At 42.1% G+C, this 15,455-nt stretch overlaps 1 protein-coding gene across 1 annotated transcript in view; it reads right to left on the bottom strand.

Moving 5' to 3' along the window:
- CLSTN2 (calsyntenin 2) overlaps positions 1-15,455 on the bottom strand; it is a 1,726,577-nt gene that overhangs the window by 1,063,606 nt on the left and 647,516 nt on the right. Inside the window, exon 2 of the mRNA XM_069727627.1 lies at positions 3,736-3,858. Within this exon, the coding sequence (XP_069583728.1) occupies positions 3,736-3,858 (123 nt within the window). The remainder of the gene's footprint in view (positions 1-3,735; positions 3,859-15,455) is intronic.

The raw sequence follows: 15,455 nt of genomic DNA, 5'->3' as shown, positions 1-15,455 counted from the left end.
AGATTGTGCAACCAAATAGTAACTTCAGGGTGCCAACAATTTTGTACATTCTATTTTCGGGGCTTTGTGCAAATGATGTTCAATTTTACTTTTGTGCTCTGTTTTTCTGTGTTGTTCCAATACACGCAAAGAAAACAAACATGTTTATAACAAAATGTGTAATTGCAATAATTACTTGGACGAAATACTTCATTTTTCGCAACAATTTCAATGGTATCAACACTTTTGGCCATGACAGTGTGTAGCAGAGCTGTGAGCATATGTGTACTGTGTGATGTGTGCATCTGTGGGGGCATCATTCTGGTCGAGGTCTTTGGGTGACATAATACAGAGAGATAGGGTTCTGTATGGACGCCAAACAGTGTGCTGGGCACTGTGGGAGCATTATATTCTGCATGGGGGACTGTAAGTGCATCTTACTCTATAGGAAGTACAGTGGGGACCATAAAAATGTACCATAGAGTGTGGCAACACTAATTACTGAACTAGGAGCAGTAACGCTGTGTGAGGTTAGGGTTTAATGAAAAATAGCTGTATGTGTCTCTCTTGCTTATGTATCAAGGTTTGGAGTTATAAGTTATATATTGACAGATGTAAGACTTCAGTATATACAGAACATGGTCATATAATATTGAGCATACTCCACGCAGATTATAGCAGAAGAACTGTTATCTTGTTGCAATCATTGTAAAATTGTGCAATCATTCCTAGAATCTGCTGCTAGTCAGTTCAATTTCCCATAATGGGACTTCTTACAGATCATCATTCAGACACTTCATATGAAAAGATAATGATGATTGTTAGGCAGGAGGTCACATACATTTTCTAGCAGATGAAACATTTTTTAAGACTCAAGATTGTCTATTTACACACACCAGTATGGATTGATATTGGTTTGGCTTGGCTTATGTGTCAAAACTAAAATCTAATAATTTTTTTCATTAGTTGGACAGAGATGAATTATAGGTAGGACACTGATTTGCATGAGAATCTGCCTCCAAAGCTTATTTTAAGGGAGCAGTCAGGCGATTGGATAACATGGATGACAATTACATCGCAATGCTCGGACTGGCCATCACGTCGCCTGACCCGAACGTAACAGCCTGTATTTCTATGCAGCTGTCACAGCTGGGTTAGGAGAGCCAAAGGCCGGTCCAAGAATTGAGATATGATTGTTATCCTTGTTATGTGGCCTTCTGACTGTGCCCTAAATGAAAGGAGGTGTTACCAGAATCAGACATGTAGCTAACACAGAACAGTAGAACTAAACTTTGTCTTATAACAAACATGTTAGCAGCTGCAGCTCTCACAGCTCTGCTGCATTGCAACACTGGCTGCATGTAAGAGGGAAGCTGAAGCACTGAGCGGACCACTGCAGATTGTGTCAGTTATAATCATTTACCAGCAGTTCCCAAACTTTTTTTTATCTTGAGAGCCATATTCAACTCTGAGAGATGGTCGCAAGCCATTTCCAGGGCCAATATGACTATGGCCAAAGCTTCCCCACGGAAAGCAAACTAATACCTTGTGACCTCATCCCATATAGGCAGTATACCTACATCCAAGGGTTTCCACTTAACCCCTATTTGGTAGTCCTGCCTCAGCTATTCTCACTATACTATTGCACCCAGCTTCGAGCACCTCATGACTATCGGAGAGATGCCGTTACATATCAAACTGGTAACTCCCCCTTTTAGGGTATGTGCACACGATGCAGATTTAGTGCAGATTTAGTGCAGAACTGCAGCAGATTTTTCTGCAGCAGAAACGCTGCAGAACTGCACTGTGATCACAGTACAATGTAAATCAATGTTAAAAAAAAAAAGCTGTGCACATGGTGCAGAAAAATCTGCGCAGAAACGCTGCAGATTTCAAAGAAGTGCCTGTCACTTCTTTTGTGCAGTTCTGCAGCGTTTCTGCACCCCTCCATAATAGAAATCTGCAGGTGCGTTTTTGATGCGTTTTTGATGCGTTTTTTGTGCAGATTTGTGCTCAAAAAACGCATAAAAAACGCATAAAAAATGCATAAAAAACGCATCAAAAACGCATCAAAAACGCACCTGCAGATTCTGCCAGGAGATGCAGATTTAGTGCAGAACTGCAGCAGATTTTTCTGCACCAAATCTGCATCGTGTGCACACAGCCTTATATAAAATAAGCCCTGAAGACAGAATCTAATGCAGATCAGTGTCCGACCCATAGTTCTTAACAGCTCATTTACATATAAGAAAAATATGTATTTCTCTGGAAAAAGACATCGGATTACAGATCTCAGGGTATAAGTTTATTCATCTTCGTATGACCTACTTACCCATAAAGATGGTTTAGGAGGGCTGATCCTACGGACAGATTTCCTTACAAGATGTTTCTGGCACTAATTGTTCTCTTTAAAAAGGCTAATTGTGAAAGCCAAAACACACATGGGCTCGGATCAAATACCAATTTCATCTTTTGTGAAATTGGAGTACTGCCATTTTTTATTTTATGGCTAGACTCACTGATAGACAGACATATGCAATTTTTCTCTCCCCGTTGTTTTAGGGTGTGGAGAGAAACATGTGCCAGGCTCCTCTGTCCTTGGTAGAAAAACTAGGCACTGCAATAGAGAGCTAATTTTGCTACATAGCTAGATAGACATATTAGATAGTCATAAAATGGAAGAAATCAAATGCCCAAGTATAAACGAGGAAAAATCTTATAAATTCTATCATATGTTATCTAATCATCTGGATATCATCTATACCAAGATTTTGCAGAATTAATCTACTGTATACTGAGGGTAATAGAATAATCTGATTAGAACATATTTTCTACTTGGATGATTAATATAAAACAATGTGGAATAATCTTATAATTTTGCATATGAATTATACAGTTTACTACAGTAATTATGGTAATATAAAGTCTAAAATCACCATATAAATGCATTGTGTTAATTGTTTATGTCAGATATCAACATTTCTGTTGAAATGAATTGGATTGCTAGACCAAGAAAAACCTTGACATGTCCTAATACTGTATACGTATGGCCTGCTTTCCATTTCCTTGGCTTTCACATGGCCTCATACTAATACAATTTTTCACAGACCACTGACAAGTCTGTCCTTACAACCCATAAAAGATTAAATGTATTATTACTGTCATTTCAGGTCATTGCCTGGGATATATACAACTGACACTATTTCTAAAGGACACTTACTGAATAAGGAGTTTCTCCGATTTCATTCATTGCTATGAATCTATAAAAATCAGTCTCGACTTTGCAGACATCTTGTTTCTTTTACCATAAATTCCAGACATGTTTTTGTAACATACATTTGAATTCATAGTTGCTTTACTCTTCTAAGTAAGGCTACGTTCAGATTAGCGTTTCCCGACGCTGCGTCAGGAAACGCAGCGGCGACGCACGCGTCATGCGCCCCTATGTTTTACATGGGGGACGCATGCGTTTTTCTTGTTGCGTTTTCCGACACGTGCGTCATTTTTGACGCTAGCGTCGGACGCAAGAAAACGCAACAAGTTGCATTTTTCTTGCGTCCGATTTCGTCAAAAAAACGACGCACGCGTCGCAAAACGCAGCGCTTTTGCGTGCGTTTGCACGCGTTTTTTCGTGCGTCGTGCGTTGCGTCACCGACGCAGCGGCGCGCAACGCTAATCTGAACGTAGCCTAAGTTTGATAAGATGGAAATAACAGTGAAGGAAAATTAATAATGAACACGTCAAGTAACGTCCTACCTGCAAACGGAATCGGGGCATCTTTGTCCAATGCAACCAAGGGGGGATCCAGAATAACGGTGTCATTGTTTTCAGTGACAACTCCATGGTACGAGGTTTCAATCCACGGTTTGTGCTTGTTCACTAAAAGTAAAAATAGAAATGTACACACCTTGTTAAAGCCTTATGATCCAGACACATGAATGAATAGCTGATCAATACTATGGAAGGCAGATAATTAAAACAAGTGACAAAGTGTTGAGTAGAAAAAAAGGATCAGATAGTATTAAAGGGCTTAAACTCTCACTTCTCCATCCGTGCTGTCAATTGATAAAATGCAGTACTTGCCACCATCTGGGAGGCAGCTGATGGATACTACCTTAGTAGGACTTCACTTAACATAGCAAATCTAATTAATCCCATCCACGGTCTCTTCCCCCAGCCTACCTGATAAAGAATTGGTTAGACTATACATATTAGATGTGCTAAAGTTTTCCTTAGCATTGCTTTATAAGTGAGATAACTTGAAAAACTTGAAGGTTGTTTAAAGAATAATTACATGAGTATTGGCTTTGTAAAACTTAAAAGTACAGTAGGATACTTTCTCATTCCAATAAAAGCAAACTAAAGTCTGTCCAAAGAAGAAACAAGATCAGAAATGCTTCAAAGAATAGATTTCCTTCCTTTGTTAGATGACCTGCCCACCTTTATTCACTTATCATTCTTTGCGGGTTTGCAGCGGAAAGATGAGGATTTTTCACTTTATGGGCTATGGTATATAGGCTTCTGGACCTTGCATAGTACTAAAAACACACTTACTGCTGAATATCATATTCCACTATGTATGAGGCCAGGATTGGCTCCAGGTTTCCATGGGCCCCGGGTGAAAGAGTCTCAATGGGCCCCTTTAACACATACCTCAATTCATAATGCACAAATACGGCAGAGAACTATAGGTATAGCACAATGCCAAAGATTTCAAAGATTTACTTCTTACATTAAATGAGTGATATCTATTGTAAATTCTACAATAGCTCAGAAACCGGGCAGTATAGTCCTCCATACAGTATAATGAGCCCCATAGATTGCTCCATACAGTATTATGGGCACCACATAATGCTCCATACAGAAGAATATAATGCTCCATATATAATAGGCCCCATATGATGCTCCAGTATATAATAGACCCCATATATGATACTCCAGTGCATGATGGTCCCCATATATTGCCCCAAACATTTTAAAAAATGAAAAAAAAATCACCTTTCCTTGCTGGCCAATGCTCTGCTCCAGACTCTTCGGAGTCGCAGTCTTCCAGCTCTCTGCACTGTGACTGCTCAGGCAGAGGGCGCACAGATGTGATGTCATCGCTCCCTCTAACCTGAAAAGTAACAGTCAGTCATGAAACAGTTTGGACTGTTTCATGATTGCATCATTGGCCTGAAGTGTGAGGTCTCTGATGCTGCATCGGAGGAGCACTGTTGCACTGAAGCAGGCTAGATCAGGAGCAACCAGGGAATCCCAGTTATCCTGGTCAAGCTCTGTGCAGTGCTTACAAGGTTTATTTGGAAAAGTTTGCAGCACATTTTCACATTTTCAGCCACTACTGCTGGTAAACTAGGAAAAGAGCAGATTGTTTTTTTCGTGGCACAATATACTTTGTGATAATGGTAAGTTTAGGTTGATATGTTTTGTGTTTATTTATAAAAGATACCAGAAATTTGAGAAAAATGTTAAAAAATTAGCAATTTTTTAGCAAACCAGGGATTCAAGCTTCAGGAGGCTAATTTGCATATTCCAGGTGCCTTCTGGGAGAAGCGAAGTCTCCCTAAGCTAGAAGATCGTTGGGCACAGCCGGGACCAGCTGCTTCGAAAGCATCACCAAACCAGGGATTCAAGCTTCAGGAGGCTAATTTGCATATTCCAGGTGCCTTCTGGGAGAAGCGAAGTCTCCCTAAGCTAGAAGATCGTTGGGCACAGTCGGGACCAGCTGCTTCGAAAGCATCACCAAACCAGGGATTCAAGCTTCAGGAGGCTAATTTGCATATTCCAGGTGCCTTCTGGGAGAAGCGAAGTCTCCCTAAGCTAGAAGATCGTTGGGCACAGCCGGGACCAGCTGCTTCGAAAGCATCACCAAACCAGGGATTCAAGCTTCAGGAGGCTAATTTGCATATTCCAGGTGCCTTCTGGGAGAAGCGAAGTCTCCCTAAGCTAGAAGATCGTTGGGCACAGCCGGGACCAGCTGCTTCGAAAGCATCACCAAACCAGGGATTCAAGCTTCAGGAGGCTAATTTGCATATTCCAGGTGCCTTCTGGGAGAAGCGAAGTCTCCCTAAGCTAGAAGATCGTTGGGCACAGCCGGGACCAGCTGCTTCGAAAGCATCACCAAACCAGGGATTCAAGCTTCAGGAGGCTAATTTGCATATTCCAGGTGCCTTCTGGGAGAAGCGAAGTCTCCCTAAGCTAGAAGATCGTTGGGCACAGCCGGGACCAGCTGCTTCGAAAGCATCACCAAACCAGGGATTCAAGCTTCAGGAGGCTAATTTGCATATTCCAGGTGCCTTCTGGGAGAAGCGAAGTCTCCCTAAGCTAGAAGATCGTTGGGCACAGCCGGGACCAGCTGCTTCGAAAGCATCACCAAACCAGGGATTCAAGCTTCAGGAGGCTAATTTGCATATTCCAGGTGCCTTCTGGGAGAAGCGAAGTCTCCCTAAGCTAGAAGATCGTTGGGCACAGCCGGGACCAGCTGCTTCGAAAGCATCACCAAACCAGGGATTCAAGCTTCAGGAGGCTAATTTGCATATTCCAGGTGCCTTCTGGGAGAAGCGAAGTCTCCCTAAGCTAGAAGATCGTTGGGCACAGTCGGGACCAGCTGCTTCGAAAGCATCACCAAACCAGGGATTCAAGCTTCAGGAGGCTAATTTGCATATTCCAGGTGCCTTCTGGGAGAAGCGAAGTCTCCCTAAGCTAGAAGATCGTTGGGCACAGCCGGGACCAGCTGCTTCGAAAGCATCACCAAACCAGGGATTCAAGCTTCAGGAGGCTAATTTGCATATTCCAGGTGCCTTCTGGGAGAAGCGAAGTCTCCCTAAGCTAGAAGATCGTTGGGCACAGCCGGGACCAGCTGCTTCGAAAGCATCACCAAACCAGGGATTCAAGCTTCAGGAGGCTAATTTGCATATTCCAGGTGCCTTCTGGGAGAAGCGAAGTCTCCCTAAGCTAGAAGATCGTTGGGCACAGCCGGGACCAGCTGCTTCGAAAGCATCACCAAACCAGGGATTCAAGCTTCAGGAGGCTAATTTGCATATTCCAGGTGCCTTCTGGGAGAAGCGAAGTCTCCCTAAGCTAGAAGATCGTTGGGCACAGCCGGGACCAGCTGCTTCGAAAGCATCACCAAACCAGGGATTCAAGCTTCAGGAGGCTAATTTGCATATTCCAGGTGCCTTCTGGGAGAAGCGAAGTCTCCCTAAGCTAGAAGATCGTTGGGCACAGCCGGGACCAGCTGCTTCGAAAGCATCACCAAACCAGGGATTCAAGCTTCAGGAGGCTAATTTGCATATTCCAGGTGCCTTCTGGGAGAAGCGAAGTCTCCCTAAGCTAGAAGATCGTTGGGCACAGCCGGGACCAGCTGCTTCGAAAGCATCACCAAACCAGGGATTCAAGCTTCAGGAGGCTAATTTGCATATTCCAGGTGCCTTCTGGGAGAAGCGAAGTCTCCCTAAGCTAGAAGATCGTTGGGCACAGCCGGGACCAGCTGCTTCGAAAGCATCACCAAACCAGGGATTCAAGCTTCAGGAGGCTAATTTGCATATTCCAGGTGCCTTCTGGGAGAAGCGAAGTCTCCCTAAGCTAGAAGATCGTTGGGCACAGCCGGGACCAGCTGCTTCGAAAGCATCACCAAACCAGGGATTCAAGCTTCAGGAGGCTAATTTACATATTCCAGGTGCCTTCTGGGAGAAGCGAAGTCTCCCTAAGCTAGAATTTTTGCCTGTAGGACATTATTGCAAGAGAGCTTGGCTGAGTAGATTACACAAGAAGGAAAACACACAGCAAGTCAGCAGGATCTAGGAGCAACATGGCAGATGTGACAACCTACATGGTGAGCTGCAGCATGTGCTACATGTTCACAGATCGACCAGAAGAAGAATCCAATTTCACTTGTCAGAAGTGTAGACTAGTGGCCCTTTTAGAAGAAAAGGTGCGGGGTCTGGAAGAAAGAATAGCAACTTTGAAACTCATCAAAGAGAATGAAGACTTTCTAGACAGAACAGAAGCATCTCTACTGGTCACAGAAGGTGAAAAAAGTGTCAGAGAACCTCCAAAAGCAGATGAGTGGAAGCATGTGACCAAAAGAAGCAAGAAGACCATGGAGAAATCACCAACCACACAACTGAAGAACCGATATCAAATCTTTGTAGAGGATGAAGATGGCACACCTAAGAATGAAGCAATACCAGCAAGCAAAAAAGAAAAGGGCACACAGCAACAAGTGACAGCAAAAAGTACAGCCAAGAAGCAACGAAGAGTGGTGGTGGTGGGAGACTCACCACTGAGAGGCACAGAAGCAGCCATCTGCAGACCGGACATAACTGCAAGAGAAGTATGCTGCCTTCCAGGTGCGATGATCAAGGATGTGACCGATAGGATACCAAAGCTCTTCAGCTCCAAGGACGTCCACCCATTTCTTCTGATACATGTTGGCACCAATGACACGGCAAGGAAGGACCTACCGACAATCTGCAAGGACTTTGAAGAGTTGGGGAAGAAAGTAAAGGAACTGGATGCACAGGTAGTTTTTTCTTCTATCCTTCCAGTAGACGGGCATGGCACCAGGAGATGGAACAGGATCCTTGATGCAAACAACTGGCTAAGACGATGGTGCAGACAACAAGGATTCGGATTCCTGGACCACGGTGTGAATTACTGGTATGATGGACTCCTCGCCAGAGACGGACTACACCTCAACAAACCTGGGAAACACACATTCGCGAGAAGACTCGCTACACTCATCAGGAGGGCGTTAAACTAGAAGAAGAGGGGACGGGAAGAAAAACATTAGACTCGAACAAAGACGACCCAGGAAAACATACTCTGAAGGGAGGTAAGAACATTTCTAAAACAATCCACAGTGAGGAGATTGGAACAAAACAAAATCCTCTAAACTGCATGCTCGCAAACGCCAGAAGCCTGACAAACAAGATGGAAGAACTAGAAGCAGAAATATCTACAGGTAACTTTGACATAGTGGGAATAACCGAGACATGGTTAGATGAAAGCTATGACTGGGCAGTCAACTTACAGGGTTACAGTCTGTTTAGAAAGGATCGTAAAAATCGGAGAGGAGGAGGGGTTTGTCTCTATGTAAAGTCTTGTCTAAAGTCCACTTTAAGGGAGGATATTAGCGAAGGGAATGAGGATGTCGAGTCCATATGGGTTGAAATTCATGGAGGGAAAAATGGTAACAAAATTCTCATTGGGGTCTGTTACAAACCCCCAAATATAACAGAAAGCATGGAAAGTCTACTTCTAAAGCAGATAGATGAAGCTGCAACCCATAATGAGGTCCTGGTTATGGGGGACTTTAACTACCCGGATATTAACTGGGAAACAGAAACCTGTGAAACCCATAAAGGCAACAGGTTTCTGCTAATAACCAAGAAAAATTATCTTTCACAATTGGTGCAGAATCCAACCAGAGGAGCAGCACTTTTAGACCTAATACTATCTAATAGACCTGACAGAATAACAAATCTGCAGGTGGTCGGGCATTTAGGAAATAGCGACCACAATATTGTGCAGTTTCACCTGTCTTTCACTAGGGGGACTTGTCAGGGAGTCACAAAAACTTTGAACTTTAGGAAGGCAAAGTTTGAACAGCTTAGAGATGCCCTTAATCTGGTAGACTGGGACAATATCCTCAGAAATTAGAATACAGATAATAAATGGGAAATGTTTAAGAACATCCTAAATAGGCAGTGTAAGCGGTTTATACCTTGTGGGAATAAAAGGACTAGAAATAGGAAAAACCCAATGTGGCTAAACAAAGAAGTAAGACAGGCAATTAACAGTAAAAAGAAAGCATTTGCACTACTAAAGCAGGATGGCACCATTGAAGCTCTAAAAAACTATAGGGAGAAAAATACTTTATCTAAAAAACTAATTAAAGCTGCCAAAAAGGAAACAGAGAAGCACATTGCTAAGGAGAGTAAAACTAATCCCAAACTGTTCTTCAACTATATCAATAGTAAAAGAATAAAAACTGAAAATGTAGGCCCCTTAAAAAATAGTGAGGAAAGAATGGTTGTAGATGACGAGGAAAAAGCTAACATATTAAACACCTTCTTCTCCACGGTATTCACGGTGGAAAATGAAATGCTAGGTGAAATCCCAAGAAACAATGAAAACCCTATATTAAGGGTCACCAATCTAACCCAAGAAGAGGTGCGAAACCGGCTAAATAAGATTAAAATAGATAAATCTCCGGGTCCGGATGGCATACACCCACGAGTACTAAGAGAACTAAGTAATGTAATAGATAAACCATTATTTCTTATTTTTAGTGACTCTATAGCGACAGGGTCTGTTCCGCAGGACTGGCGCATAGCAAATGTGGTGCCAATATTCAAAAAGGGCTCTAAAAGTGAACCTGGAAATTATAGGCCAGTAAGTCTAACCTCTATTGTTGGTAAAATATTTGAAGGGTTTCTGAGGGATGTTATTCTGGATTATCTCAATGAGAATAACTGTTTAACTCCATATCAGCATGGGTTTATGAGAAATCGCTCCTGTCAAACCAATCTAATCAGTTTTTATGAAGAGGTAAGCTATAGGCTGGACCACGGTGAGTCATTGGACGTGGTATATCTCGATTTTTCCAAAGCGTTTGATACCGTGCCGCACAAGAGGTTGGTACACAAAATGAGAATGCTTGGTCTGGGGGAACATGTGTGTAAATGGGTTAGTAACTGGCTTAGTGATAGAAAGCAGAGGGTGGTTATAAATGGTATAGTCTCTAACTGGGTCGCTGTGACCAGTGGGGTACCGCAGGGGTCAGTATTGGGACCTGTTCTCTTCAACATATTCATTAATGATCTGGTAAAAGGTTTACACAGTAAAATATCGATATTTGCAGATGATACAAAACTATGTAAAGCAGTTAATACAAGAGAAGATAGTATTCTGCTACAGATGGATCTGGATAAGTTGGAAACTTGGGCTGAAAGGTGGCAGATGAGGTTTAACAATGATAAATGTAAGGTTATACACATGGGAAGAGGGAATCAATATCACCATTACACACTGAACGGGAAACCACTGGGTAAATCTGACAGGGAGAAGGACTTGGGGATCCTAGTTAATGATAAACTTACCTGGAGCAGCCAGTGCCAGGCAGCAGCTGCCAAGTCAAACAGGATCATGGGGTGCATTAAAAGAGGTCTGGATACACATGATGAGAGCATTATACTGCCTCTGTACAAATCCCTAGTTAGACCGCACATGGAGTACTGTGTCCAGTTTTGGGCACCGGTGCTCAGGAAGGATATAATGGAACTAGAGAGAGTACAAAGGAGGGCAACAAAATTAATAAAGGGGATGGGAGAACTACAATACCCAGATAGATTAGCGAAATTAGGATTATTTAGTCTAGAAAAAAGACGACTGAGGGGCGATCTAATAACCATGTATAAGTATATAAGGGGACAATACAAATATCTCGCTGAGGATCTGTTTATACCAAGGAAGGTGACGGGCACAAGGGGGCATTCATTGCGTCTGGAGGAGAGAAGGTTTTTCCACCAACATAGAAGAGGATTCTTTACTGTTAGGGCAGTGAGAATCTGGAATTGCTTGCCTGAGGAGGTGGTGATGGCGAACTCAGTCGAGGGGTTCAAGAGAGGCCTGGATGTCTTCCTGGAGCAGAACAATATTGTATCATACAATTATTAGGTTCTGTAGAAGGACGTAGATCTGGGTATTTATTATGATGGAATATAGGCTGAACTGGATGGACAAATGTCTTTTTTCGGCCTTACTAACTATGTTACTATGTTACTATGTAATTAATTAGCAATTAGCGATTAAAGGGATAATCATTCAAAGTTTGAAATGATCCCTTTAATCCAGATAGTCATACCACAGCAAACCATTAATAAATAACATTTCCCACATGTCGGCTTTACATCAGCACCATTTGTAAAATGTTCTTTTATTTTTTTAGCATTTTAGGAGGTTTAAAAATGTAGCAGTCATTTTTCACTTTTTACAAAATTTATTTTTTACGGACTTATCCATGTTTGAAGTGACTTTAGGGGTCCCATATATTGGGAAACCCCTAAAAGTGATACCATTTTAGAAACAGCACCCCCTGACATATTGAAAACTGCAGTCAGGTAGTTTATTAACCCTTCAGGTGCTTTTCAGGAATTAATGCAAAGTGGCTTGATAGAAATGAAAATGTGTATTTTTACCACCTAAATGTCTCGAACTTCTAAACAGATTACTACAGCCGTCAGACTCTAAGGCCGCGATTTGGTCATGAATTGCCATGGCAAACATCAGGACCACAAAATCATGATCTGAGGGCACCGATTGGGATAAAGAGGAAACCCCCACAGTCTGTTAACCATTTATAATGAAGTAGTCTCTATTCACAGCAGCATCTAAGGGGTTAAACAGATTTGGACAGTGCAAACATTGATCGTGGCTTACAGCAAGTTGTCAGCTATAGTGGACAGCCGACAGCTGCTGGATTGTCACGTGTATGGGGAGGCTATTCTCAAATATGTCAGGTCAGTTAAGAGACGTATTGGCGGTCATTAAGGGGTTAAATAAATGACAGAATGACTATGCAATTCATGGATGAGCTAGGTCTACAACAGGTAACTCCAACTTTGCTAGTGTTCTTCTCTGTTCTGGCAAACATAGTGGCTCACGAGTGTGCGATAACTCAACCATATACCCTGACTGGCCTTCACAAGAGATTTTTTTTAAATTCTATATAGCAATAAAGAGAACTTGTTAGCACAATTATGTAACATAAAGAAATGGTTGTAATGACATTTCAATAATTATTAAATTGATAACTTCAGTGAAAAATTCTGCTTAATCACTATTTGAAATTTTCTACTAATTAGAATTCAGTGCACAGGGTCCGGACTGTACAAGGGGTCTTCTCCTATCCAGGCTCACCACCTGCCTCCAGCCTGTGAATCACAGTCACTGCTTTTTCAGTGGAGACATTCCTCTGTTTGAAGAGGAGATTTTGAAACAAAGAAGGCAAGTTACTGAAAGGGCAGGCAGAGTGGTTGCAAAATCAAGATAGGGAGGAGAATACCCTGTGTGCAGTCCGGCCCCTGTGCACGGAACTATAGTTAGTAGGGAACTTTATATGGGGACTAAAGAACAACAAAATGAATTTCTTCACTAAAGGTATCAATGTAATCTGTATTACAGCACCATTACAGCCATGATTTTACTTTACAAAATTGGGATGACAGATTCTCTTTAAGAAGAAGATACTGGTTGTCATTTTTAGGGAGGATTTACCCAATTTATATCTTTGTTGGGTAACAACGTCCATTCAAAAAGGTGGCAGATGGTTTAATTTTACTGACTTGCATGTATTATTGAAAATTAAAGACATAATTTCTTTACAATTGCTGAAATTAAATGGGTTTTGTTCTAATGTATGTATACATGTTAGATGGTAGCTGGATTATCAAGTATTAAGCATTTTCAAAATACAGTGTCTACTGGGGCAAATATATTAATCCTGTCTTCATAATGAGAGCTTAGATTTTTTTGTGTATTTTTACATTGTCTATTGCTTGACTTAGTCTATGGCTACATTGTATGTAAAAATGGTACACGTCTCATTTTTAGTCAAGAACCTTACTTCTAAGCTAACACCCTTTTATTTTAAGTCATTCCCTGTTGCCGACTCAGCACAAAAGTTTTAAAACACATAATAAATGAATTGCAAGGCATGTGTGCACCAGTATTTTGGCCCAATTAGTCTAGAATTCTGGTGCACATATCTTTGTGAATCCCTTGTACTGCCATCATATTAAAATTCTGCAAGTAGCTAAAGCATGTTTAACCCCTTCACCCCCGGAGCTTTTTCCGCTTTTTCATTTTTGTTTTTTGCTCCCCTCCTTCCCAGAGCCATAACTTTTTATTTTTCCGTCAATATGGCCATGTGAGGGCTTATTTTTTGCGGGACGAGATGTACTTTTGAACGATACCATTGATTTTACCATGCCATGTAACAGAAAACGGGAAAAAAATTCCAAGTGTGATGAAATTGCACAAAAAGTGCAATCTCACACTTGTTTTTTGTTTGGCTTTTTTGCTAGGTTCACTAAATGCTAAAACTAACCTGCCATTATGATTCTCCAGGTCATTATGAGTTCATAGACACCAAACATGTCTAGGTTATTTTTTATCTAAGTGGTGAAAAAATTTTCCAAATTTTGCTAAAAAAAAAAAAAAAAATTGCGCGATTTTCAGATACCCGTAGCGTCTCCAATTTTCGTGATCTGGGGTCAGGTGAGGGCTTATTTTTTGCGTGCCGAGCTGGCGTTTTTAATGATACCATTTTGGTGTAGATACGTTCTTTTGATCGCCCGTTATTGCATTTTAATGCAATGTTGCGGCGACCAATAAAACGTAATTTTGGCGTTTTGATTTTTTTTCTCGCTACGTCATTTAGCGGTCAGGTTAATCCTTTGTTTTTATTGATAGATCGGGCGATTCTGAACGCGGCGATACCAAATATGTGTATGTTTGATTTATTTTTAATTGTTTTATTTTGATTGGGGCGAAAGGGGGGTGATTTGAACTTTTATATATTTTTAATTTTTTTTATATTTTTAATCACTTTTTTTTTTTTATTTTAGCATGCTTCAATAGCCTCCATGGGAGGCTAGAAGCATGCATAACTCGATCGGCTCTGCTACATAGAGGTGAAGTACAGATCACCTCTATGTAGCAGAAATGCAGGGTTGCTTTGAACGCCGACCACAGGGTGGCGCTCAAAGCAATCGGCCATCAACAACCATAGAGGTCTCAAGGAGACCTCTGGTTGTTATGGCGATGCACTGCTGACCCCCGATCATGTGACGGGGGTCAGCAGTGCGAGCACTTCCGGCCGCGTGGCCGGGAGCGCTAGTTAAATGCCGCTGTCAGCGCTTGACGGCGGCATTTAACTAGTTCATGAGCGCGGGCGGATCGCGATTTCGCTCGCGCTCATTGCGCGCACATGTCAGCTGTACAAAACAGCTGACATGTCGCGGCTTTGAGGTGGGCTCACCGCCGGAGCCCACCTCAAAGCAGGGGATCTGCCAGCTGACGTACTATTCCGTCAGCTGGCAGAAAGGGGTTAAAGGAGCAAAAAACTTTGGAAGCGTATTTAAAGGGACTCTGTCACCTGAATTTGGAGGGAACAATCTTCAGCCATAGGGGCTGGGTTTTCGGGTGTTTGATTCACCCTTTCCTTACCCGCTGGCTGCATGCTGGCTGCAATATTGGATTGAAGTTCATTCTCTGTCCTCCGTAGTACATGCCTGCACAAGGTGAAATCTTGCCTTGCACAGGCGTGTACTATGGAGAACATCGAATGAATTTCAATCCAATATTGCAGCCAGCATGCAGCCAGTGGGTAAGGAAAGGGTAAATCAAACACCTGAAAACTCCGCCCCTATGGCTGAAGATTGTTCCCTCCAAATTCAGGTGACAGAGTC

Source organism: Ranitomeya imitator, chromosome 5, assembly GCF_032444005.1.
Source record: "Ranitomeya imitator isolate aRanImi1 chromosome 5, aRanImi1.pri, whole genome shotgun sequence".
NCBI classification, from domain to species: domain Eukaryota; kingdom Metazoa; phylum Chordata; class Amphibia; order Anura; family Dendrobatidae; genus Ranitomeya; species Ranitomeya imitator.
Note: the sequence above shows the minus strand (reverse complement) of the source record. Positions and strands in the feature narration are given on the sequence as shown.